General features: G+C 41.9%; 3 protein-coding genes and 1 long non-coding RNA gene across 4 annotated transcripts in view; 3 read left to right on the top strand and 1 right to left on the bottom strand.

Moving 5' to 3' along the window:
* The window catches only part of LOC143736438 (basement membrane-specific heparan sulfate proteoglycan core protein-like), a 386,240-nt gene that overhangs the window by 194,798 nt on the left and 165,281 nt on the right, over positions 1-26,161 (bottom strand). The window lies entirely within an intron of this gene.
* Positions 11,176-11,593, top strand: LOC143736500 (uncharacterized). The gene is made up of 2 exons (XR_013203460.1): positions 11,176-11,422; positions 11,461-11,593. It is a non-coding gene; the product is annotated as an uncharacterized LOC143736500 (long non-coding RNA).
* On the top strand, positions 17,909-18,379 carry LOC143736480 (histone H2A-like). The gene has a single exon (XM_077227185.1). It carries the CDS (start codon positions 17,943-17,945, stop codon positions 18,327-18,329), a length of 387 nt encoding a protein of 128 aa, XP_077083300.1. The 5' UTR covers positions 17,909-17,942; the 3' UTR covers positions 18,330-18,379.
* Positions 19,129-19,566, top strand: LOC143736492 (histone H4). The gene has a single exon (XM_077227198.1). It carries the CDS (start codon positions 19,146-19,148, stop codon positions 19,455-19,457), a length of 312 nt encoding a protein of 103 aa, XP_077083313.1. The 5' UTR covers positions 19,129-19,145; the 3' UTR covers positions 19,458-19,566.

The raw sequence follows: 26,161 nt of genomic DNA, 5'->3' as shown, positions 1-26,161 counted from the left end.
TATCACTTAGTCGAACTCCATTATCCTTTAAGACTGCGTCTTTTAAACGTTTTTAACCGCCTAAAGACTCAGGGTTAGACGGTCTATAATAAGCTTTTTCAAAAGCTCCGACATGTTCTCGTTTCGACCTCTGTAAAAGAAATAACACACACACACACATGCATAGTGGTTCAACCTTTTTATTAAAATGACACATCTAATATTACAATCAGTAAAAACAGGATAGATAATGACTACATGTTATAAGTAATATAATAAAAGAATTAATAAAATAAATAATGGTCGTACAAAACTCTAAATGATATAATGACATTAGAGGCTAGTGAAAAAAGGGGTAACAATAACATCATTGATAGTCTAACCAGTAGATGAAATTTCTGCAATCCATCATGTTACAATCTATGATGTAATTGACAAACATTTCGATAACTCTGGACGTGTCATCCTCGTCATTGTCTTTTAGTTTTGGTATCATTAGCTTACATACATCGGCCACATACGTACACATACAGAGTACATCGGGGATTTCTAACTCACAGCTGCATTCAAGCATCATAACCAGAGCATCTTTTACAAATACAGACGGCGGCTCAATACCGTTGACACATATGTTTGATAATTCACCCCAAGAATCAGGCGTACCTCTTATCAATCTCATATGTTTCTTGAGATTTCTTACACGCTTGGTTTCAACATTAACGTCGTCATCATCATCATCATCATCATCATCCGATTCACTTGAATACTCGATGACTCTTTCCATTAATGAAATCAGCTGGGTTCTGTAATGTCCTTTAAACATGAATTCCATGTAACTCTTTCGGCTAAAGGCAGCAGCCATGCTGGTGGGGGTTTGGTCCCTCTCCATTCACGATTGAGAAACCTCGCCAGAGGTCGACGACGTCGGAGACGATCTCCTTGCTGGATTTGTCCAAAAGCTCGTCTCTGATTTCTTGTAGTTTAGTACCGATGAATGGCTCGTCTTTTAATTCGCGCAGAATAGCCCCGAGTGTTCCTTGAATAGTCTCAGGCTGTGATTTTAACCCGCACCTGTTTAGGACAAATGCTATGATGAGTCGTAGAAGACTAGTTTGCGGTAGGTTCAAACAAACAGGAATGTCGAAGCAAGCTTTAGCAGGCCAACCAAATGTTTACCACGGTTCCTTCCAAATGTTCCTTCAACTTCTGATTAATGAGATGTAGCAGTAGACCCAACAGTCAGCGTTTTTACGATTTTGAATCCATTTGAAGCAACCGTCTGTAGCGTCGAAACCAGGTTTAGCAGCGTTACCACCACACACACACACAAACAGTTAGGAGAAACCGGCTTGCGTGCGATAACTGAGGATGGGCTCTGTGTAGAGTTTATCAGGACAACTGATAGTGCTCACCCGCCCGTAGGAGGAGTTGTATAGGGGTGTCATCGTCATGACATCGTAAACTGTTACGTAGGATTAAAGCCTCATTGAATCATAAGTCATGGAGAAGTTATGCATATACCGCCAGAGAGAATTCTATTAATTACACCAATATATATATTTTTTAAACATATGGCTGAGTGAATGTTCGCAACAAGTTCCGTAAAAAGCGTTTAGAAAGTAAGGCTTTAAGTTAACTTTTACCAAATATTAAGACGTTAAAGTTCAGTTATAGACCTTTAGCGCATTGAGTTGAAATTAAAACGCGATATCAATATCGCATCATTACCGAATTGAGGGTTGTTTAATAGTTATCAAGCACCAGCTGATTAAAGTGTTTCTTCAAACAAAGCTACAAAAGTAATTTTCTGATCAATCATCGTAGCTACACGGATGCACTGTGTTTTGTTGTATGCCCAGATTTTGAGGGTCGCTGGTAGAAAGATGTCTTTGTATTTTTAAAAACATAGATCTACATAGATGTTTTACACGAAAAAAATATTTCAGAGATCCTTGTGCGGTAGGCCTATTCTATATTTGCATAAAGGGTTAAAATATAAAATATACATTTAAGCGCAATTTAAAAATGGTATAATAATATAATGTGGTTTAAACCATCATTTTATTAAATCAAGCCAATTCATGCAAATACTGTCGTATATGAAAAAGAGAAGGCCTAGAGTTCACCAACATTACAGCTAACTGTAGGAAACCGATATCCATGGGGTGAGAGTGTAAAGAAAACATCGTACAAAATACGAAAAGTGTTACGATTGTGTTGTTAAAAATGAAACCGTGGTAAAGAATTTAAGAACACTAGCGGTTCAATAACAAACTTCAATATAAACAAGAATCCGACTCTAATGCGACTGAGCGTGTTTCACATATAATTTATATAACAATTGATATTTACAATATGTTTAAACATTTTTGATGATGAGGCCAAAAACTGCTTACTTTTCATAAAAAGAAGAACGATTATTAAGACATAAAACACAATGTCTGTTTTCTGGATCAGGCCTAAAAGACCCCCTGACTAAAACTCCTGTGTCAAAGTATCGGTGTAGACGGAATAAAAAATGAATCATCCCGCCTTTCAACGGTAATTCATTAGCTTAACCGTTGTTTAGCCACGTAGAAAAAATAACCGACTGTGCTGTGAAATGGGCAATAGCTAGACGAGTTTGAAGTATAATAGTTTTATAGGTAACAGAAAAACAGCAATACTCATCTTTCATGTCGATGTTTCGTAGACATAGCTGAAAGATGTTCTAAAATAAATATCTCATGTAGAAATATCTGTTCATGTTTTTCATAAATTCCTATATGTTTGACCACGCTCGGAGACTATAGTTTTTGCAAACTGTACAAAAAGAAACATGATGTCAATTACAAACATACAAAACTGATCACAAGTGGCTTTTCTGTATGGCTCATGTTGTATTTACTTTTTAGAAAGTTGATCACTAGAATTTACTTTGTGCAATGTTATCTGCAGGTTTAAACCGATTTGTTTAACAGTCTTAATGAATACGCCTCTCTCAGTGCAATAGTCATATGTGATTCTGTTGTAACGTGTAAAACAGCATGCACATACTTTTTGCGTTAATACTTTGTGTGATTCCACATCGTAGATAGAGGGAAAGTTGCAATTTAGTCAAACATTCTCAAACAGAAATACTTCAGAGTACAAACACTTAAATTATCAATGGTCATTTATTCCTATAAACAATGAATGTCGACGGCTCTCAAAGAAAAGTCTTCACCTAAAACAGACACACATTCAAAATGTGAACCAGTGTCGTCTGCTATCTGAATAGTAATGGTAATAAAACCATCATTTGTGAACTTTTGTGTATTTATTATTTTAAACGGTACTTTTCTTAGTGATTTGGTCTTTTGAATTCATGTATAAAGATTATGTTTTAAAGTTAGACCATAGTCTTTACAAGAGTGTGGAACTTTACATCACTACGGTGTGACAGAATATGTTGGCGTGTAAAAATACATCGAAACATTTAAGCACAACTATTTACACACATACTAAGCAGAATAATATCTAACTGTAGCTTGTGAAGATTCCATTATCTGTTTATTTGGGGTCATAGAACAATTTTTGAAAAAAAATTTGTGGTGGATGTAAAAAAAAAAAAAAAAAAAAAGTATTAGTTAATAACAAATAAAAAACTTTAAATCAGCACGAAAGCCTAATATTAATAAATAAAATATAGTTTGAAAATTACTTCCATAATATTTTCCTTTAGTAAAGCTATGCCCGTATCACCCACCACAAAGTTTTGCGTTTGTGGTTGAGACCTCGCAGAGATTACACCAATATTAGGGTTCTCAAACATTGCCTGTTTTTTAAGGAATACAAATTTTGCCATTGTTTATTATGTGCAATATATCATTATATGGCCAGTTTGGTTTCTTCTTACTTGTGCAATATACTTGGTTCTAAATACAAAAATTAAAACTCCATCACCAATCAATTATTAAAAACATTTTATTTAAAAAAACTATTTAAGTACATAATGCCAAACAATAGGCTACAACAGTGGTTATTGCAGTTTCTTCATGAGAGATTCTTCATGCTTGAACAAAGCGTTGACCAGGTCGTTGAAAATGCTTTCACAATTCACATAGTCCAGCGGTTCCCTCGTCTTCATGTCGGATTCGCTCGCACATTTGTAACTGATTCATTGAGCAATCAAGATTGTCAATGATTGAATCAATGTTCTTCATTTTTTCGACCAACTCACTGGTGTTTGCTTTCAGAAACCCTTGATGATCTGAGAATATAAAAATTGAAAAATTAAAACAGGAAAAGGAAAATGAAGGCAAAATGGGAAAGAATATAAAGATTGAATCTAACCTTGTATTGACCTGTTTCTCTTCTTTCCCAGTCGTCCCTTTTGGACAGTATTTGGCTTTGATCAAATCTGTAGTAAAATAAATAAGTGCCGTAAAATAAAAGGCTATAGTTACAATTCTGAGTCTGAATAATCCAGGAGCATGACACCACATAAAATAAATTAATCTGGGTTTATTCTACAAAACTCGATCCAATAGTACCAAAAATATTTCAAATTTGTACATGATGCTGTTAGATCAGAATGTAACTTTCCTTAAAATTAGTCCCAAATAGTTAACTCGGACAGCTTAATTAAGATTAATTTTATACATTACATACGCAAAAAAACTGTTTTAATAGTTTCTCGTGTATTACACTTACAATTTGCTGGCACATTTGATTTGGCAGAAGTCATATTAATCTCAAAGGAGCTTGAACCAGTTATGATCGGCGAAAACACATGGCCATCATCAGATGTAGAGATTTTGCCTGTTTACATAAAATATCTGTCAGTTCATCTGTCAATTGTTCATTTTTTTTTTTCTTCTTTAATTATTGCTGCCATGAATTGAGTTAATTAGTTGCTTTGATAAAATCTGCAGTAAATAAATAAGGTTGATAAGTCTGCAGTAAAATAAATGGCTGATAAAGGCTATAGTAATAGTTACAATTCTGAGTCTGAATAATCCAGGAGCAGGACAGCACATAAAATAAATTCTACAAAACTCGATCCAATAGTACCAAAAACACAAAACAATTCTGTATTGCAAATTTGTACATGACACTGTTAGACCAGAATGTAACCTTCCTTAAAATTGGTCCCAAATAGTTAACTCGGACTGGTTAATTAAGATTAATTTAATACATAGGCGAAACTGTTTTATTACACTTTCAATGTGCCGGTACATTTGATTTGGCAGAAGTCATGTTGATCTCAAAGGAGCCAAGAGTTAAACCAGTTATGATCGGTGAAAACACATGGCCACCATCAGATGAAGAGATTTTGCCTGTTTACATAAAATATCTGTCAGTTCATCTGTCAATTGTTCATTATACATAGAGTGCAACAGTGCCTCCCCCACCCCTTTTTCATTCTTATTTCCCATAGTGATTTTAAAAAATATATATATTTATATATAAATACGTATATATAGCTTATACAAACATTTCAGTATTTTGAGAGGGTAGGGAGATTATGTCATTCGCAGTGCTTCATGAGGGGGCAGAGCTATTTTGGAGTGTGTTGCTTTTTTTTTTTAAAACTATGTTTGACATAATTTTCACTACAGCATCATGGCTCATGGGTAATGTAGTATTCACCTGGAGTTCAACTGTAAAACATGATTAATTACAAAAAAAAAATAAGCTGAAGGCTTGATCAGAAGCAAATACCATGTATTAACAACCTCTTAGCTCACAGTAGGTCTGTCTTTTAAATTAATTTCCGTATGGAGAAAGTAAATGTTTTTACTCCCAGATACCGCCTGTTGCACTCTATAATGTTTTCTCATTAAAAATAAAATATAAACCATACTAACATGTTACTTGGGTGCCTGATTGTCCTGCAGTGTTTGCTGTCTCTAGAGAGAAAAGGAAAGACCATGTTATTTTAAATGGCAATGAAAAGTGCTAGCCTATATAAATAGCTTTGACTTGACTTTTATATATTTTGGTTATCACATTGTGCCATTCATATTTATAGCTTACATTTTAAACAATTTTATCATGCAAATTGCTAAAAGTTAAAATCAAAGACAGAGTAAAAGAAGAATTAAAAAGTAACCTAGCAAAATTTAAGAAGTAAGTAACTGAAGAGGAATTAAATAGGCCTATTCACATATAAGCATGTCTGACTAAAATAATCTCTAAATAAGATTTAAAACTGAATAAATCCAAAACATTTATTTGAAGGTCCTTTATGGAAACCCCGCAGCTTAAATAAACAATGCTGCAGATTTTAGTTACATCGGATAAAAAATACAACAGTTAAAACAACATAGCATAATGCAAAATAAACATTGCTGTAAAACAGTCATGTTAAACTGATACTTTTGTGATATGGATAAACATTGCTGTAAAACAGTCGTGTTAAACTGATACTTTTGTGATATGGATAAACATTGCTGTAAAACAGTCGTGTTAAACTGATACTTTTGTAATATGGTTTAAAAAAAAAACATAATACATAATCATAATACAATGCTCCATATTTAAAAAAATCATACTTTGATAAATTAATATAGTAGATACGTGTTAATATCTGTATCACATCGATATCATAATACAATGCTCCATATTTTTTAAAAAAAAATCATACTTTGATAAATTAATATAGTAGATACATGTTAATATCTGTATCACATCAATATCATAATACAATGCTCCATATTTTTAAACCACTTTGATAAATTAATATAGTAGATACATTTTAATATCTGTATCACCACTAATGAATTATACCGTCTTTTCCTTATGTATAAACAATTTTTCAGATTAAACATCATTGCATATTACAGATAAACAGCACCGTAGCATAAATTAATTATTGAGAAAGTACTCACTGTTTTGCATTTTTGATGAGGTGGTCATAGAAGAGAGGGTGCAAAAGTTTTTGGTCCAGACATGGGGTATGGCACACGACCATGTGTCTTGGCTATTTTATAGCCTTTTACAGTAAGAGCCTGTGGAAAACTATGGGAAAACGGCGGAGCTGTGTGTCCACTATATTCTTTCAGTACTCTATGAATGGAACTGTTCAGGTTCAAGGCCAATTCACATTCCCAGCATTTAGGCAGACCTTTTGATAACTGTCACTCCTGAAAATAAGTCTTATGAATTAAAAGTAATTTATTACCGGTGGTTCGAAAACAGCGATGATATCACTTATTTGTCACGCACACTATCCATGCTGGCAGGCACTGCCTGTGTGATTTTTTTTTCTTCAACCCTGGTGAAAATGTAAGATGATTTTATTTTTATCTAAATCTAACATAATTGGTACAGTACATTTGTAAATTATTTATTTTAAATGAACAGAATGCTTTTCAACTTCAGTAATTTAGTAAGATTTTTTTAATGAACGGCATGATTTTCAACTTCAGTAATTTAGTAAGATTTTAAATGAACAACATGCTTTTCAACTTTAGTTAAATTAGTAAACTATTTATTTTATATATGATATATTTTAATTTATACACTTTTAAAGGAACACAATGCTTTTCAATGGGCTCAGGAACGTGTCACAAAAACAGATACCAGGCCAGCCACACGCTGGTGTGACAGAGAAAAAAGACTTCAGGGGAAACACTTGTGGGTTTTTTTCAACCATGGTGAAACAGTAAGATGATTTTATTTTTGTTTAATTTATATACTTTTAATTGAACAGCATGGTTTTTCAACTTGAGTCAGTGTCAAATATTTGTGAATGACTAAATGTAAATTTTATAATCATTTCATTTAAATGAACATAATGCTTTTTCAACTTCTGTGTGAGATAAACTTTCAAGGTCCTCAGCAATGCGGAGGGGGGGAAATTCCTGCTTTGACACACACACACACACACACACACACACACACACACACACACACACACACACACACATAGACGCGCGTGCTCCCTATGTTTTTGAGACAGAGTCAGATCATTCATACATTGGATTGTTTGCAATACTTTTGTGGCTCCATTTTATTTAAACTTTTTGTGTGAGGTTTTACATAAGCTGTATGTTTTTTCTTCAACTCTCTAATACATTTTTAACTGTTTGGAATATTTTTGTGACTCCATTTTATTTAAACTTTTTGTGTGAGGTTTTACATAAGCTGTATGTTTTTTTCTTCAACTCTCTAATACATTTTTAACTGTTTGGAATATTTGTGTGACTCCATTTTATTTAAACTTTTGTGTGAGGTTTTATTTTATATTCTTTTACAGAACAGATAAACTTTCACCATTTTTTCTTATCACTTTCACAGCTCCCCTTGATAAAGCTCAGGGATGCGGTGACCAAAACACCAACTTCAAGCAATCAAACTAACTGTCACCATCAAAGCCAATACATCTCAAACTAACTGTCATATCACTTTGTAACTGTAACATCAAAGCTTATGTTAACATCAAAGGCCAATACCTCCCTTTTCTTGATCAAATGAACTTCAAACGATTAAACTAACTGTCACACATCCATCATTTTGACAGAAAGTGTAACCGCAAGGGGCGGAACTAGGTCAAAACTAACCATCCATCATTTTGACAGAAAGTGTAACCGCAAGGGGCGGAACTAGGTCAAAGCTAACCATCCATCATTTTGACAGAATGTGTAACCGGAAGGGGCGGAAACTAGGTCAAAGGTAACAGGAAGGGGCGGAACTAGGTCAAAGGTAACAGGAAGGGGAGGAACCGGAAGGGGTGGGACAAGGGGCGGGACAGGAAGGGGAGGAACCGGAAGGGGCGGGGGAAGATCAAAGGAAAGCCACGCCCACCTGTCAATCATAGGGTCATAAATCATTTTGACACAAGGTGTAGGCTAATAACTACTAATATATACATTTAGTTGTACATGCATTCACAGAAATCAGCTGCTTGAAAGAAAATTGTTCATGTTATCGGACAGACGAAAAAAAAATAATAATAATGAATCACTCAATTCTCATTGGCTACCCGCCAATGTGGCAGGTAGATTGACAGTTTTACCCGGCAATTGCAAAATTCACCCGCATTTGGCGCATGGTCAGGTGTTAATTTCAGGCCCTGAGCACCACACTCCTCGTTCTCTCTCATCTATCTGCATGCAGTCACAATTCATGTCAAGATTGCAATGATGGAGTGTGTGTGTGTGTGTGTGTGTGTGTGTGTGAGAGAGAGAGAGAGAGAGAGAGAGAGAGAGAGAGAGAGAGAGAGAGAGAGAGAGAGAGAGAGAGAGAGAGAGAGAGAGAGAGACAGAGAGAGAGAGAGAGAGAGAGGCGCGGACGCGATCGAACTGTGTGTGTGTGTGTGTGTGTGTGTGAGAGAGAGAGAGAGAGAGAGAGAGAGAGAGAGAGAGAGAGAGGCGCGGACGCGATCGAACTGTGTGTGTGTGTGTGTGTGTGTGTGTGTGAGAGAGAGAGAGAGAGAGAGAGAGAGAGAGAGAGAGAGAGAGAGAGAGAGAGAGAGGCGCGGACGCGATCGAACTGTGTGTGTGAGAGAGAGAGAGAGAGAGAGAGAGAGAGAGAGAGAGAGAGAGAGAGAGAGAGAGAGAGAGAGAGAGGCGCGGGCGCGATCGAACAGTGGGAACATAAAAACATACTCCCTCATTTTGTTCATAGAGGTTATCATTCAAACTGCAAGTGTTTACTTATATTTGTGTAACTTACACTCGCAATAAAACACAACATTGTGCTTTTGTCACACTCTAAACTCTTGTCAAGCTGTAACCTACACTGTCACCCAACCAAACACACACAGTTTTAAAAGCAACATCCAACCCCATTTCAAAACAGTCTGTTAGGGTTAATTAAAATTAAGGAAAACAAATATAGTGATCCGTTCTTAAAGGATAATTCAGGTATTTAGCACTTTGAGTCTATTAGGGCTGAAACAACTAATCGATAAAATCGATTATAATCGATTATGAAAATCGTTGTCAACGAATGTCATTAGATTAGTTGGTCTGCTTACGTCACGGGGAGCGTTTACTGGTACGCACACACACAAGGTCTCTCTCCCTCAGGCGCTCTGCCGAGCGCGCGCTACACGGTTTGGAGCAGTCTCTTCTGTCTCGCATGCGAGCTCTTGCTTGCGCGCTCTAGATTTCGGGAGTTTGAACTAATTCGCGGGCATCAGGGAGCCGCAATCAATATGCGGGAGACTCCCGGGACTTCCGGGATGTCTGTATTTTGTCTCGAGCATCAGGTTGCGCAATCAGTTCGCTCGCAACGTAAGTGATGGATTAAAATAGCGCTACCGCAGAAATAGGTTAAATTAAAACGGTCTTTACAAAGCGAAGCACTAAATATAAAGGCAGTTAATAACAGCAGCAGTAAAATATTGTTTTTTAGTCACTGTACTCAGTGGTTTTCAGCAAATGCTTGTGCACTAATGCATAATTTCTCCTGTCCTTTACTCAAGCCTGTTAGCTTGCTGGGTAACGTTACCTCCATTCCGTTCTCTTTTTATAGCATTTGTCTACTAAGTTTTAATTGTTTTTCAAACGCGATCTACTGCGGCTCTACGTTCACACAATTGTTTTCAGTCTTTCTATATTTATTTAATCAATTTATCCTTATATTATTCTTTTATATATTATATATAATATATATTATATTCTTTATCCTTATATTCCTTATATATAATTAATTTTAAATAAAAATTAAATGAATTATATATTTTAGATGTTTTTAGTTTGTTTTTAGTTCAGATATTCACATCTGAACAACATGTCTGTGTAAATTTGTTTTAACAAAAATTTTTAAAACAATATGTTGGATATCATTTTTTTTAACAATAATCATGTTTGTCAACTTGCCATCAGCAATTATCATTAAAAACAATGCAAATATTGATATTAGTAAAACTCAATGTGTGGCTTTTGCACTTTTTAAAGTACACTTTTACACATAAATAACCTGATTTACGGTTCCCTTTCGAAGGGAACTCAACAATACGTCAACGACGCTATGGGGAACGCCTCAGGCGTGACAGGTGTCTGAAATCACTATCAAATCACGTCAATCATATTGACCGGCGACAGCCCGTGAATCATTAGCGTGAATGATTAACGTGCGACCTGGAAGTATAAAAGGGCGCCTTGCAAACATGACAAATCAGCTCATCGTCTTCAGGGACTGTCTGTTTGAAAACGCTATTCAATGAAACGGTAAGAAAATTAAATGTACAGCACACGAGTGTGCTTTTCTTGCCTGGGAGAAGAGCGCGCACGGGAGATTCTCGAGGGAATCCTCTGTGTGAACTGTGAGCGTTTTTCTCTTAAAACGCTCGCTCTCGTCTGGCCCTCTTCTCGAGTGAAGGGGGTTCAACGTCTGGTTCTCATGGTCCCGCTCGTGCCGAGGCAGAGCGGCGACTTGCATCATGGGCTTCCAGATAGAGCTCGTCGATCATCTTGAGAGTGCTGTAAACCTCTCAGATGATTCGACGGCTGACGAGGGCGAACTGCAGGTCGATGACGAGGATTTTTCACCGACGGTTTCCTGCAGTTGCTGCTCTTCAGGACGAGCAGGAGATGGCTGAGGAGGTTTATAATCAGGTAGATCCTGAACCCTCTCAGCCACCCTGCCCCGTGTATGCAGGTCTGGTGGATGTTGTGGAGCGCGCCGCCAACAGGCTGTAGCTGCCATGGCGACGCGCTAGAGGAGAGACCGCTCGCGGTAGGCTCGGCGATCGGTTTCTCCCCGGCCATACACCACCAGCTCAGGTGAGCCTTCCATTCCTTCCTGATCTTCACACGGAGATCGAGAGGGCATGGAAGAGCCCATGCTCTGCCCGTATTCACTGACATCAGCGGGTTAATTTCGCTGATGTTGATGGGATCGCAGAGCATGGGTATGTGTCGATGCCGCCCATTTGACGAGTCGTTTGCAAACTATCTCGTGCCTGGGCAGGCGTCGACACTGAGAGCTCCAACTCTGCCATCCAAACCGCTAAAGACAACAGCGCGTTTGAATGGCAGAGCATACACGGCAGCAGTTCAGGCTGGTGCTTCCCTGCACACCATGGCGGTGCTGCAGGCATACCGGGCCGACCTGCTGCAGGATCTCGACCAGGGGGCAGGGTTGTCCCCTAAGGCAGTTACTGAGCCGCGCCGAACCACGGCTCTTGCGCTCCGGGCCACCAAACAAACTGCTGCCACGATCAGTCGGTCGATGGCGGCGATGGTGGCCACGGAGAGACAGCTTTGGTTAAACCTGGCCGACGTTGAGGAGAAAGAGAAGGCCTTTCTCCTCGATTCGTCGGTTTCGCCCTCTGAACTCTTTGGCCCCGCCGTGGAGGCGGGGCTTGGGAAGTTCAGGGAGGCGAAGGCACGCTCAGCTGCTTTTAGGAAAAAACCTACATACCGCTGAGATCCGGTTCCACACCCAGGCAGGCGGGAGGGCCTGGCCCTTCACGATCTGAGGACCGTAGACAGGGCCAGAGAGCCAGTGTCGCCTCTCGTGCGCCCCCTCTGTGGAGGAACAGGGCGCAGGAAAGGCGTGACTCCCGCTAGAAGAGGGATCTGAGGGAGGTTATCCAGCACAAGCGCATACAGCGTCGCTGATGGATAATCTCCCCGGAGGGCTTCATTAAAAAGAGAATCCAGCCCTCTCCTCTCTTCTGACTCCCCAGACGTTCATTACATCAGGCCTGGCGCTGGGCCTATGATAAGAACGATGTTCCAATGGCCCGCCTAGGCTTGGTTAGTAGAAACGCCTCTTTCAGGCATGTAAAGTGGGGGACCCCAGGTTCATAAAGAACTATCTGGCGAGTCTTCACTCCGCACGCCGCAGGTGAGCTGTCTGGTCTTTTCAAGAGTAAATTTTTGTGAATAAAAATTCCGAAATGTATCTCTCTACAGACCTCGTTCCCTGTATAGAGTCATGGGGTCATGTCAAGGTAATAAGGTTAGAGAACTTTATTGGATTATCAGGGCCCTGAAGTTCCCCGTTAGGTGGCCAGAACTGTAACTGTGTTAGCCTTCGGGCTGCTAGCCACCTCAGGGTAGAGTGGTTGGTCTCTCTCTTTAAATTGTTTTACTTAGAGTGTTGACTGACGCTAGAGCTTCAGATAGATCTTATGTCCGGCCCACAGGTCCGTTTGACTTCTTCCTGAGTATGTCGCCCCTTGAGCTCTGTTTGGGTTTTCATTAGGCTGAGCGATTCTGCAGCCCTTTGTATGGAATAATACAGACTATATTCTTTAGTAAGGCTGTGGCTCCTCCGAGCCCTCAGATAGATCTATGCTTGGAGGCTGGCCCTTACCAGGGCCGCCTCTGTAGCTGGCCTAGGCTGTGCCAGGGATAATAGAGGCGCTCTCCTAAAAATTTTAGCATTTCTTCCTCTGACCCTTCACTGTGTGAATGTTGGTTTCTAGCATCCCTGTATAAACAGCCTCCTCCCGTGGGAGTCGTTAGGCCAAGGCCCGCCCCCTTCTCTGCATTCTGGGGTGACTAGAGTAATGCAGCGTGGTGCTGAGGATGGTTTGTAAGGACATGGTAGGCCTCAAACAGGCCTCCGTGGTATATATGTCTTTATTGAGCAGGGTTAGGCCGTCTTTCGCTTCACGAAGAAGACTGGGTTTCCTGCCCGACCCTGCCATGCAGAACTGGCCTACGGATTTAGGCCGCCAGTTTAGGCTTCACTCACCTCGCTGAGCTACTGCTCGAGCGCTAGGTTGTAGGTGGTTGGCTTTCATTCAAGCCCCACTCCCCTAGGTTGGGCACAGATACATTTCTGTCACCCCTAGAGCCGCTGGCAGGCCCGCACCCTGGTAACCTCAGGGTGAGGTGTGAGTATTCCCCTGTGATACAGGGTAGGTCTGAGCACTTCACTCCCAGTTCTGTTTATCCCACCTCGCACCACTATGGCTCGGGTCGAGTATGAAGTAAGCTTCACTTCTTCTTTGGTCGAAGTACGCTCCCCTGAAGCCAGAGCATTGCCCTGAGCTGACGCCCATGCATAGATGGTAGGCCCCTGGCTAACTGGGGCCTCCGTTGAGGCAGAGTGGCGTATGTTGTACTCCCCTTGTTTTAAGGGTGCTAGCTTTCTTGCGGAGTACACTGCCATGGGCAATGTGATTAGGCACCAGGATGCTGTAGGCGCTGTGTAAACAGTTTTTCTGCCAACGAAGGCTGCGCCATTAGGTGGTAGGCCTCAGCAGGCCTCCTTGATTGGACAGCCCCCCAGAGGGCACTGTAGGCCAGCTCACTTTACGTGGTTGGCCTTGGTGGTTCGGGCAGTTGACTCACTGATGGGTAGTAGGCCTTAAACAGGCCTCCTCGGAGGTGAGTCCCAACATTGTGGGACATACCTTATAGCGCTACTGGAAGCCCATTAGTGAATTATGCTGTGTAGTATGGTTTCCAACAGTGTACTTTATGGCAGAATATGACTTGCTATTAGCTAGTAGGCCCGACCAGGTCTCCCTGATAGGCGAGTCCCCAGCTGGCTGGCCTTAGCAGGCCACCTTATACTTTCACCCGGACTCAGGGCTCAAAGCTACCAGTGGTTATCAGGTAGTAGGCCACTCAGGCCTCCCTGAAGGTGAATTCCCACTTAAGATGGTTATCGGGTAGTAGGCCTCACCCGGCCGCCCTGAAGGCGAATTCCCACTTACGTTGGCTATCAGGTAGTAGGCCTCTCTGGGCCTCCCTGAATGTGAGCTCCCAAATATTGTGGCTGTCAGGTAGCAGGCCGCTCTGGGCCTCCCTGGATGTGGGCTCCCAAATATTTTGGCTGTCAGGTAGTAGGCCTCACCAGGCCTCCCTGAAGGTGAGTTCCCCACATGCTGTGATTATCAGGTAGTAGGCTCCTCCAGGCCTCCTTGAATGAGAACGGTCAGGTAGTAGGCCTCACCAGGCCTCCCTGAAGGTGAGTTCCCACAGATAGTGGTGACCAGGTAGTAGGCCTCACCAGGCCTCCCTGAAGGTGAGCTCCCCACATACTGTGGTTGTAAGGTAGCAGGCCTCACCGGGCCTCCCTGAAGGAGGAGTTCCCACGTACTGTGGTTATCAGGTAGTAGGCCTCTCTTGGCCTCTCTGAAGGTGAGCATCTCACATACTGGGGTTATCAGGTAGTAGGCTCCTCCAGGCCTCCTTGATTGAGAACAGTCAGGTAGTAGGCCTCACCAGGCCTCCCTGAAGGTGAGTTCCCACAGTTTGTGGTTACCAGGTAGTAGGCCTCTCCAGGCCTCCCTGAAGGTGAGCTCCCCACATACTGTGGTCGTAGGGTAGCAGGCCTCACCGGGCCTCCCTGAAGGTGAGTTCCCACGTACTGTGGTTATCAGGTAGTAGGCCTCACGTGCCTCCCTAAAGGATCAGGTAGTAGGCCTCTCCGGGCCTCCCTGTAACGCTCCCTAGTGGTGCTGGGTTTATGAAGCTAGTGGTCTCTTGCTATCAGTTTCAGCTAGCCTTAATAGGCAGCTGCTGAAGGCGAGCTTGCGCCCTGGCTCGCTAAAGTGTTCATTCTCTGCTAAAGGTTCCCTCCCGGAACCTTTTCTGCCTACAGCCTGGTTTGCCTACCAGGCAGACCTTGTGCTCCCCTCACGAGGGTCTCTATGAGCATGCGGCTTCCTGAGTCTGGTCAGACGGTCGTAGGCCTCTCGTGAGGCCCCCCAGTTAGATCAGCCCTTAGGCCTTCACAGGCCTCCTCAGTGTTTTGAAACACAGACACTGGGTTGATCCGTGGATCGAGTAGAGAAACTCCCCTCGCTAGCAAGGGTCGGAAAGCACTATGCTGAGTCATACTCTCCGGGATATCCCGTCTCTGAGATCCGGGCCGAGTGGTTCACTGCCAGCTTCGCAGTCCCTCGGGTTGGATGCCTTACTTAAGGCATTTGTCCAGAGGCTCTGTCTTCAGACAGACAGGATTTGGCCTGACGAAGTGTCTATGTACTGGCGCCAGGTCAGGCCGTCCTGGTGGCATTTCGGGGTGAGTACGTTCCCCTGAATAGTGACTGGCTGGGGTTCCCTTGGGTTCCCTAGCCACATTCCCTAGAAGGGACCCCTTCTAATTGGAAGCTGAGGTTCCAGGCCCGGAGCCGGCCCAGGTAGACCTTTCATTTAACCATGTTTATGAAGGTTTTTCTGTGAGGCTGTAGCTTGGGCTATGACCGTAGGGAATGCTGTCACTGACAGCCCAGTGTGACCTGAGGGTGAGTGGTTCTAGCGTTTCATTTGAAGTTGCTGGTTCTGACAGTTGTCACTGCCACTTGGCATGCACTCCCCTTAGCATGGCGGCGTTGGTATATCGTTCCCCATAGCGTCGTTGACGTATTGTTGAGTTCCCTTCGAAAGGGAACGTCTCAGGTTACGACTGTAACCTATGTTCCCTGAGAACAGGGAACGAGACAATACGTCTCCCTGCCATGCCGCGGTGCTTGCCTACCGTACAGTCCCTTCAGACGATAAGGTGATTTGTCATGTTTGCAAGGCGCCCTTTTATACTTCCAGGTCGCACGTTAATCATTCACGCTAATGATTCACGGGCTGTCGCCGGTCAATATGATTGACGTGATTTGATAGTGATTTCAGACACCTGTCACGCCTGAGGCGTTCCCCATAGCGTCGTTGACGTATTGTCTCGTTCCCTGTTCTCAGGGAACATAGGTTACAGTCGTAACCTGAGACGTTTTATTTAGTTATAATAAAAAAAAAATCTAATTTAATTTCTATCCGATTAATCGATTAATCGAAAAAATAATCGTCCGATTAATCGATTATCAAAATAATCGTTAGTTGCAGCCCTAGAGTCTATTTTCTAGTTTGTTTTGGATGAACTAAGTTAGAGTGATGGGTCGAATTTTGACGATGGGTCCTGTCTCGACTTTTTGTATCTTTTAGAATCGCCTCTGACGGCTTCAGAGTGGCTGTCTACGAGCATACACAAACATGTCCTTAAAACAACCCTTAACCTTCATTTTCAAAACTGTGTACGAAGGACTATTGCAGTTTATAACACAGTAGACGGCATCTTGAACACTGCGTTCTTCCCTCCATGCAATCAAGTCTGGCGGCTTTTGTTTGTGCCGCGGATTCCCAAAATGCTATGCGTTCACATACATCATAATGTCACATTAGCAATCTCTATTGGATCAGATTTCTGTCTTTTGCTGGAAATAAGCACATAAGCTTGACACTATAGCTCCGCCCACGGCACGCCTCCAGGAGCTCGGCTTTTTCCGGAGAGAATCGGAAAGCTGTATTTTTCTTTCATAAATATGATCAAACTAAAGACTTTTTGGTGATATGAAGGATGCACTACTACTCTATACTCAAGATTAACATGAAATTAGGTGAAACTGTGTATGTTATGTACCCTTTAAATCACTTCTCATCCTGTACTGTTCACTATTGTTACCTTATTTGAATTACTGTGTAGATGTTTGGGGAAGCACTTATCAACATTCACTACAGCCACTAGTTATAATGCAAAAAAGAGCCATGGGAATCTTTCACAACGTCGGATTTCGGGATCACACAAATTCATTATTTTTGCAGTCTAAATTTCTAAAATACCACGATCTAATCGAATAAAAAATTGCAGTACTCATGTTCAAAGCAAGAAATAGCCTATTGCCTGGGAAGGTACAAAAGATGTTCTCTGAGAGGGAGGGTACCATTGTGGAATAAACTAAATGAGAACCTAAAACAATGCCCAAACATAGTCCTATTTAAAAAAAAAAACAGTATTTTACAGGTAATAACAAGTGGCAACCTCCCTGTCTCTCTCTTGAAACCAACACTGAAGTGAATTAAGCTGCAATTCATCGACTGGCCGCTTGAGGCTGGCAGCAAAAGTGAGTCAAATCACTATCTCCCCCATGTTAAAACGCCCAACTTTACAGCAGAAAAAAATATGATTGGATGGAAATGTTTTCAGATTTCAGCCAATAGGAGACTGTCTTGCTTTCTCTTATAAGTCTCCTAACAACGGGCAAACGCATTGTATTCATTCCTCTCGCTAGTCGAAAACAAACTTAAGTCGTAATGAGTGGAAGAGGTAAAACCGGGGGAAAGGCTCGCGCTAAGGCCAAGAGTCGCTCTTCCAGGGCGGGACTGCAGTTCCCCGTCGGCCGTGTTCACAGGCTTCTCCGCAAAGGCAACTATGCCCAGCGCGTCGGTGCCGGAGCTCCGGTGTATTTGGCCGCTGTGCTCGAGTATCTGACCGCTGAGATCCTGGAGTTGGCTGGAAACGCCGCTCGGGACAACAAAAAGACCCGTATCATTCCTCGACACCTGCAGCTGGCGGTGCGCAACGACGAGGAGTTGAACAAGCTTCTGGGTGGCGTGACCATCGCTCAGGGTGGTGTGTTGCCCAACATTCAGGCCGTGCTGCTGCCCAAGAAGACCGAGAAGCCCGCGAAGGGCAAGTAAACTGACGGAAGCTTCTCTTCAAACCAAAGGCTCTTTTAAGAGCCACACAATTTCTCCCCGAGAGAGCGCTTTCATAAATCCTATTACTATTAAAGCTCTGCCTAGCATAAATATAACATTAGTTTTCTTTCTACTCTACGGTGTTAATATTATAAAATAATACATATAGTTTCTGAGCCTTTAAAATCGAAGTAACACGCTGCATTAAAATTACGTATAAATGCCACTGCACGGTTCCCCCAATTGTACTATAAATAAACCGCTTTGGCATTGTTAAAAATAAGTTCGATGTTAAAAATACTACATCGAACTACATTAAGGAACAATTACCGGTTCTGGTGCACAAATATAAGACTGGTTTGATCTGTTTTCTGCCTTCGTGTATCCAAATAATAGGAGACTGAGCTGAAAATCAAAAGGCGCGCAGCCATTGGCCAACTGTCAAACCCCGAATAATGCTTTATATATAAATATATATTATTAAATCTAAAAGGAAATTAACGATTGTTAACGTGTTTTTTAGTGTTATGCTACGACAGATTATATTATTTTGTTTATGGAGTTATTATTATTATAGTTTATATATATATATATAGTTATTTTTATTTGATATATTATGCAGGTATCAATATTCCTTAAATCCTATTAATTTCCACTATCGAGCATAAAAAGACCGATCTCTATTTGGTGACTTGTGACGTTTACTAGATCCGCCCATGAATATGGTTTCAACTAGGTCCGCTAGCTGACTATAAACACCTCTTCCCCAGAGAGTTTTCAATATTCTGCAGTTGAAGAAGAGAATATACACTCATCATGTCTGGAAGAGGAAAAGGCGGTAAAGGACTCGGGAAAGGAGGCGCTAAGCGTCACCGAAAGGTTCTTCGTGATAATATCCAGGGAATCACTAAACCCGCTATTCGTCGTCTTGCTCGACGTGGCGGCGTCAAGCGTATTTCTGGGCTGATCTATGAAGAGACGCGCGGTGTGTTGAAGGTGTTTCTGGAGAACGTCATTCGTGATGCTGTGACTTACACTGAACACGCCAAGAGAAAGACCGTCACCGCCATGGATGTTGTGTACGCGCTGAAGCGACAGGGTCGCACCCTGTACGGGTTCGGCGGTTAATAGATTCACGAAGAAAAACCCAACGGCTCTTTTAAGAGCCACCCACATTTACATAAAGAACAAGTTCTGGGTGATGAATTTTATTTTTGTAATATTAAATTACATACTATGCTATCCTTAAATGGTTTCTTAAGCAAATACTTAATATATTTTACTGTTATTCTCACGATTGTGCTTTGCGGTTAGAACTTACGTACACCAGTCGTGGTCATTGTGCAATATATATTTTTTAGTTCACTAACTATTTGTCATACGTTTATATGTGCATGTCTTTCAAAGTACAGTTTATTCTTTACTGTAGTGGGCCTTATATTTTAGTGAATTTCGGGCTTTCCACAGATATGTTTGGAAGTTTCACCATGAGAACAACTTCTGCTCGTCTTTAAAAATGACTGACATAAATTTAGCACTCTTTTGGAAAATGATAATATTTTATAATTATCATTTAGATCAGACAGTTTTCAAGTTGTTTGACATACATCATTATCTCAGGAAAAATATATGGGGTTTTGGGAGACAAGCTGCATAGGGAAGGATATTATATATCAATATTCCTATGAGATACATTGTGTTGAATGGGAATGGGATTTATGGCCATGTTTACACGCATAAGTAACATAGCTGACAATTATCTTTAAACAAAGTTTGGTTACAAAAACCTGAAACTACCCATAGTTTTTGCCTTTACGTGAAATTTCTTGTCATTTTATTTTTTAAACAACTGGACTTATAGCATATGAATAAAATATTAATTTTCAATCTGTTCATCATGTTATCTTATGCAGTAAACAATGCAATGGCATGGAAAAATTCAACAACGAAACGTTTATGGGTCTCAAGGGAATCTTTTAAAGCAGTATTGTGCAATTATAGTATATTCTTTGTAAAAACATTGCCGTTTTGAGTAAAGTTTATGTTAAATTATAAGGCAATGAGAATCCTATATTGTTCCTTTATTTTGCCATATTTGATGTATTGTTTGGAGATATGGGGTAATTCTTATTTTACTAATTTAATGCCCTTATTTATTTAGCAAAAAAGGGCCACAAGAATAATTAATGGATTTGCTCCAAGAGAACATACTACAGGGCTGTTTCTGGAGTCAGGACTCAAATTGAAGGATTTGGTTGCTTTACAAACTTTATTAGTTGTTTATAAAGCAAAACACTGCCTGTTACCGCATGGACTGCAAACCCTTTTTACTGTAAATAGTGAGACAAGCAAAATATATAATGACTTTAAACAACCTTTTGCTGGAAATACCCTCAAACAAATGTGTGTTTCAGTTTCTGGTGTGAAAAGATGGAATTTTCTAGAAAATGATCTAAAATGTTGTTCAAATATTCTACAATTTAAATACAAGTATAAACTACTCGGTTACTCACGTAATCTCAGTTCCCTGAGTTAGGGAACGAGTATTGCTTAGCTATACGCAGTGGGGAAACTCCTTTTCCTCGATTTACTGAAACCTTTATGTAAAGCGCATTTGCAGCTGCACAGCTAGAACACGAGCGTCTGGCTCGCTCATAGGCTGCGCTGCGGCAACTGCACATCCAATGGCGCGGGCGCCTTTGACGTGCGACCAATGAGATCACCCTGCGTCATACACGTCAGAGCCCGCCGAGGGGGCGTGACCTCAGTCTATAATAGTCCCCGAATTCACCATTATAGCAGGTTTAACGACTGAAGCGACAACTTGTCATGTTACTATAGTGTGGCTGGCTACGCAATACTCGTTCCCTAACTCAGGGAACTGAGGTTACGTGAGTAACCGAGTAGTTCCCTTTCGAACGGTATCTTCGTATTGCGTAGTGTAGTGAACTTTTTCCTTGTAGAAAAGTTAGAAGCCCAGACCAGGAGACGGAGGAAGTTTTCCAAGCAGAAGTTCTTTTATTGCTTGTCGGTAGCTGCAGTCATTCCAACATCGTCTAACTTCTTGAGTCAAACATTGTAATATATATACATTATAAGAAGGAGGGATTACATTGTGATGGTGGAAACTCGTATACCAGTTTAGTAACCTGTATTAAAAGAGAGAGGGAAAAACTTATTCAAACCTTGAGACTCCAGAACAGGAGTGACAGGACTCTCTCTTGCTAAGACAAAAGCTTAGCGAGAGTCTCCAAGAGTTTCATTAACATGTTTCATTTAACTTACAATAGAAAGAAAACCCGTCTGACAGCTGTATATAGAGACACAGAATAAGACAGGAGTTTCGTGCTCCACAGCTGAATGCTAAATTCAAGTTACAGAACTTTCTCAGTTTATATATGAAACTAAATTAAACATTTGACAAAGTTGTATTCCTTCAGTAGCTATACGCAGTTAGCCTGGTAATACCAGACTCTGCTACTTCACTTTGCTTCGTACACAGAGTCTGGGATAGCATAATAGAGAAGTGTTTTCTCTCTCGCTAGGGGGCGCGTACTGAAGTTTAAAATCATTGGTTACCCGTAAGCCAATCAGATAAGTTTGTTTATGACGTATGTTATGCGCCGACACAGCCGCATCGAACCACAGACATCATGCATCGAACTCAAATCTATGATCGAACTTCCACTGTAAACACTTGATGATGCGAGCGAAATACCCGAGTGAACATGGCTGTAAACGACTTTTTTGATCTGTGAGTGATGTAATAGAATGACTGCTGCGCTTGACAGGGCACAAACGAGCAGAGAGAGAGAGAGAGAGAGAGCCCCGGCCGCGCGCGCGCACTCCCACGTCTACAAACAACAAAAGCGCTGTCTTGCTCTCTCTCCCTCGCGCATATTCATAAAAATCAATCGACAAGATAGTAAGAGGTAGGAAGACCGCGGTTTCACGTGGAGCATTTGGAGATTTTTAGAGATTATAGACTCTAGGAACAACATCTCAATGAACAACATCTCAACTATAAAGGCCTGTCTCATATAAGTTAGACGCCTATCTCAAGTACAAGCTGGTGCAGTTCGACGATTTGGGCAAATAAAAGCCCGGGCTATTATTTGAAGTTTTACGGTATTTAAGACCTGGAAAAGAAAAGAGACACTGACCTGTCAAAAGGCTCCCCAGTTTCTCGCTGACGATCGGTAATAGTTGATAAATTAAACTTTTCCCAAAGGGAGTAGGGCCACAACATCACCTCCATTCAAAATGTTTAATACACACTCTTCGTGTTCGGGCTTCAGTTTGCTAATGGGGGGAATATTCTCCACAACAGAGCGAATTGCATCCGCGTCTCCATATCAGCGGTCGTTTTCGATTTCCCTGACCTAATCTTAAACACGGCGCTTACCGACTACGTCACGGCTTTCAGCCCGCCCTCTGTTCGTTGATTGGCCAGGCTGTTTTCAGGCCGGTGGAAAACAGAAAGATAGGCTGCTATCTCAGACTGACTACAAGAGCGAAATGAAATTAGCGGAAGTAGGAAGTCTGACGTAGTCAGGCTAATACGCAGTGGCGACGCCAGCAAAACGCCGCACTGGGTAACTGGCTGCACTGCAACTCAGGACCCCTGAGCCTACAGAACAAGCCATAACCGCATAATTATGTATAAATAGACCAGATACCATCAGGTCTAAAATATTACATGGGTTTATATATGAACTATAACCGGCCAAAGCTGGTCTATATATGTATGGAATATAACCTGCAAAAGCGGGTTTTATATGTATCATACAGGTCCTTCTCAAAAAATTAGCAAATTGTGATAAAGATCATTATTTTCCATAATGTAATGATAAAAATTAAACTTCCATATATTTTAGATTCATTGCACACCAACTGAAATATTTCAGGTCTTTTATTGTTTTAATACTGATGATTTTGGCATACAGCTCATGAAAACCTCAAATCTCAAAAAATTAGCATATCATGAAAAGGGTCTCTAAACGAGCTATTAACCTAATCATCTGAATCAACTAATTAACTCTAAACACCTGCAAAAGATTCCTGAGGCTTTTAAAAACTCCCAGCCGGTTTCATTACTCAAAACCGCAATCATGGGTAAGACTGCCGACCTGACTGCTGTCCAGAAGGCCATCATTGACACCCTCAAGCAAGAGGGTAAGACACAGAAATACATTTATGAACAAATAGGCTGTTCCCAGAGTGCTGTATCAAGGCACCTCAGTGGGAAGTCTGTGGGAAGGAAAAAGTGTGGCAAAAAACGCTGCACAACGAGAAGAGGTGACCGGACCCTGAGGAAGATTGAGAAGGACCGATTCCAGACCTTGGGGGACCTGCGGAAGCAGTGGACTGAGTCTGGAGTAGAAACATCCAGAGCCACCGTGCACAGGCGTGTGCAGGAAATGGGCTACAGGTGCCGCATTCCCCAGGTCAAGCCACTTTTGAACCAGAAACAGCGGCAGAAGCGCCTGACCTGGGCTACAGAGAAGCAGCTCTGGACTGTTGCTCAGTGGTCCAAAGTACTTTTTTCAGATGGAAGCAAATTTTGCATGTCATTCGGAAATCAAGGTGCCAGAGTCTGGAGTAAGACTGGGGAGAAGGAAATGCCAAAATGCCTGAAGTCCAGTGTCAAGTACCCACAGTCAGTGATGGTCTGGGGTGCCATGCCAGCTGCTGGTATTGGTCCACTGTGTTTTATCAAGGGCAGGGTCAATGCAGGTAGGTATCAGGAGATTTTGGAGCACTTCATGCTTCCATCTGCTGAAAAGCTTTATGGAGATGAAGATTTCATCTTTCAGCACGACCTGGCACCTGCTCACAGTGCCAAAACCACTGGTAAATGGTTTACTGACCATGGTATTACTGTGCTCAATTGGCCTGCCAACTCTCCTGACCTGAACCCCATAGAGAATCTGTGGGATATTGTGAAGAGAAAGTTGAGAGACGCAAGACCCAACACTCTGGATGAGCTTAAGGCCGCTATCGAAGCATCCTGGGCCTCCATAACACCTCAGCAGTGCCACAGGCTGATTGCCTCCATGACACGCCTCATAGAAGCAGTCATTTCTGCAAAAGGATTCCCGACCAAGTATTGAGTGCATAACTGAACATAATTATTTGAAGGTTGACTTTTTTTGTATTAAAAACACTACTTTTATTGGTCGGATGAAATATGCTAATTTTTTGAGATAGGAATTTTGGGTTTTCATGAGCTGTATGCCAAAATCATCAGTATTAAAACAATAAAAGACCTGACATATTTCAGTTGGTGTGCAATGAATCTAAAATATATGAAAGTTTAATTTTTATCATTACATTATGGAAAATAATGAACTTTATCACAATATGCAAATTTTTTGAGAAGGACCTGTATTACCGGACAAAAACGGGTTTTCTATATATGTGAATTTAACCGCCAACTGCGGGTTTATCCATGAATACAACCGGCCAGCAGCGGGTTTTATATATATATGTGTATGTGATTGTGCACAGCAATACATGACAAGACCGACGGGTCTTAATCATACCGAAAACACCTTTGCCTGCAGGGAAGGCACTTCCATATTATAGAAATTCATAAATGTGGATGGCGAGGACCAGCCGGCCGCCTCACAAATATCACTAATGTGAATGCCAGATGACCAAGCCCATGACGAGGCCATACCTCTGGTCGAATGGGCCTTGATGCCGATAGGGCAAACTTGACCCGCTGCGGTATAAGCCATAGAAATAGCATCCACTATCCATCTAGACATTCTTTCCTTAGTGACTGGATCGCCCTTGGATCTACCATCAAAGCAGACAAAAAGCTGTTCTGATTGTCTAAAAGACGCAGAATGCTCCAGATAGATTCTTAGCGCTCTGACAGGGCAGAGAAGATTAACCTCTCCATCCTCTGCAGAAGGAGGGGGGGCTGATAACGTCACCACCTGTGCTCTGAACGGTGTTGAGAGCACTTTAGGAACGTAACCATGTCTGGGCTTGAGGATGACTCTGGAGTCATCTGGACCCAACTCCAAACATGCAGGGCTCACAGAGAGCGCCTGCAGATCTCCAACTCGCTTGATAGATGCCAACGCCATAAGGAGAGCGGTCTTCAGCGAGAGAGATTTTAGATCAACCGATTGGAGCGGTTCAAAAGGCGGACCTTTCAGAGCCCTCAGGACCATGGAGAGGTCCCAAAACGGCACAGACGGAGGTCTGAAGGGGTTCATTCTCCTAGCACCTTTAAGGAATCTCACCAGGTCGTTTAAGGCCAGGTCGTTTCTTCCCAGTGACTGTCCAGCCACCAGAACATGATGTGCTGCTATGGCTGCCACATACACTTTGAGCGTGGACGGGAAGCGACCCGCATCCAGCAGCTCCTGTAAGAATGAGTGAACCACAGATATCTCACATGACTCCAGGTCAGCCTGATTTTTCGAGCACCAGCTGGAAAAACCTGACCATTTCGAAGGATAAAGGCGGCAAGTCGACGGGGCCCTGACTTCAGATATGGTGCTTAATACCTTGGGTACCCGTTGAGGGGCCAAACATGGAGGGCCCATAAATCGGGTCTCGGATGCCACAATGTCCCGTTCGCCTGTGTGAGGAGGTCTTTCCTCAGAGGAACAGGCCATGGGATTGTGTCCGATAACTGAACCAGTTCTGGGAACCACGGTCTGGTTTTCCAGAGAGGGGCCACCAGAAGGACTGGCCACCCGCTCTCTCTGACCCGTTTGATGACTTGTGGAATCATTGAAACGGGGGGGCAGGCATAAAGGGAACGGTTGGGCCAGACATGGGCCAGCGCATCCCTGTCCTTCGAGAAGAAC

Source organism: Siphateles boraxobius, unplaced genomic scaffold (genome assembly GCF_051911475.1).
Source record: "Siphateles boraxobius isolate OS27281-9 unplaced genomic scaffold, OSU_SipBor_1 130, whole genome shotgun sequence".
NCBI lineage: Eukaryota > Metazoa > Chordata > Actinopteri > Cypriniformes > Leuciscidae > Siphateles > Siphateles boraxobius.
Note: the sequence above shows the minus strand (reverse complement) of the source record. Positions and strands in the feature narration are given on the sequence as shown.

What these genes read in the sequence shown, in the direction of transcription:
- LOC143736480 (XM_077227185.1), top strand. Translation starts at nt 17,943, where the DNA reads ATGAGTGGAAGAGGTAAAACCGGGGGAAAGGCTCGCGCTAAGGCCAAG.
- LOC143736492 (XM_077227198.1), top strand. Translation starts at nt 19,146, where the DNA reads ATGTCTGGAAGAGGAAAAGGCGGTAAAGGACTCGGGAAAGGAGGCGCT.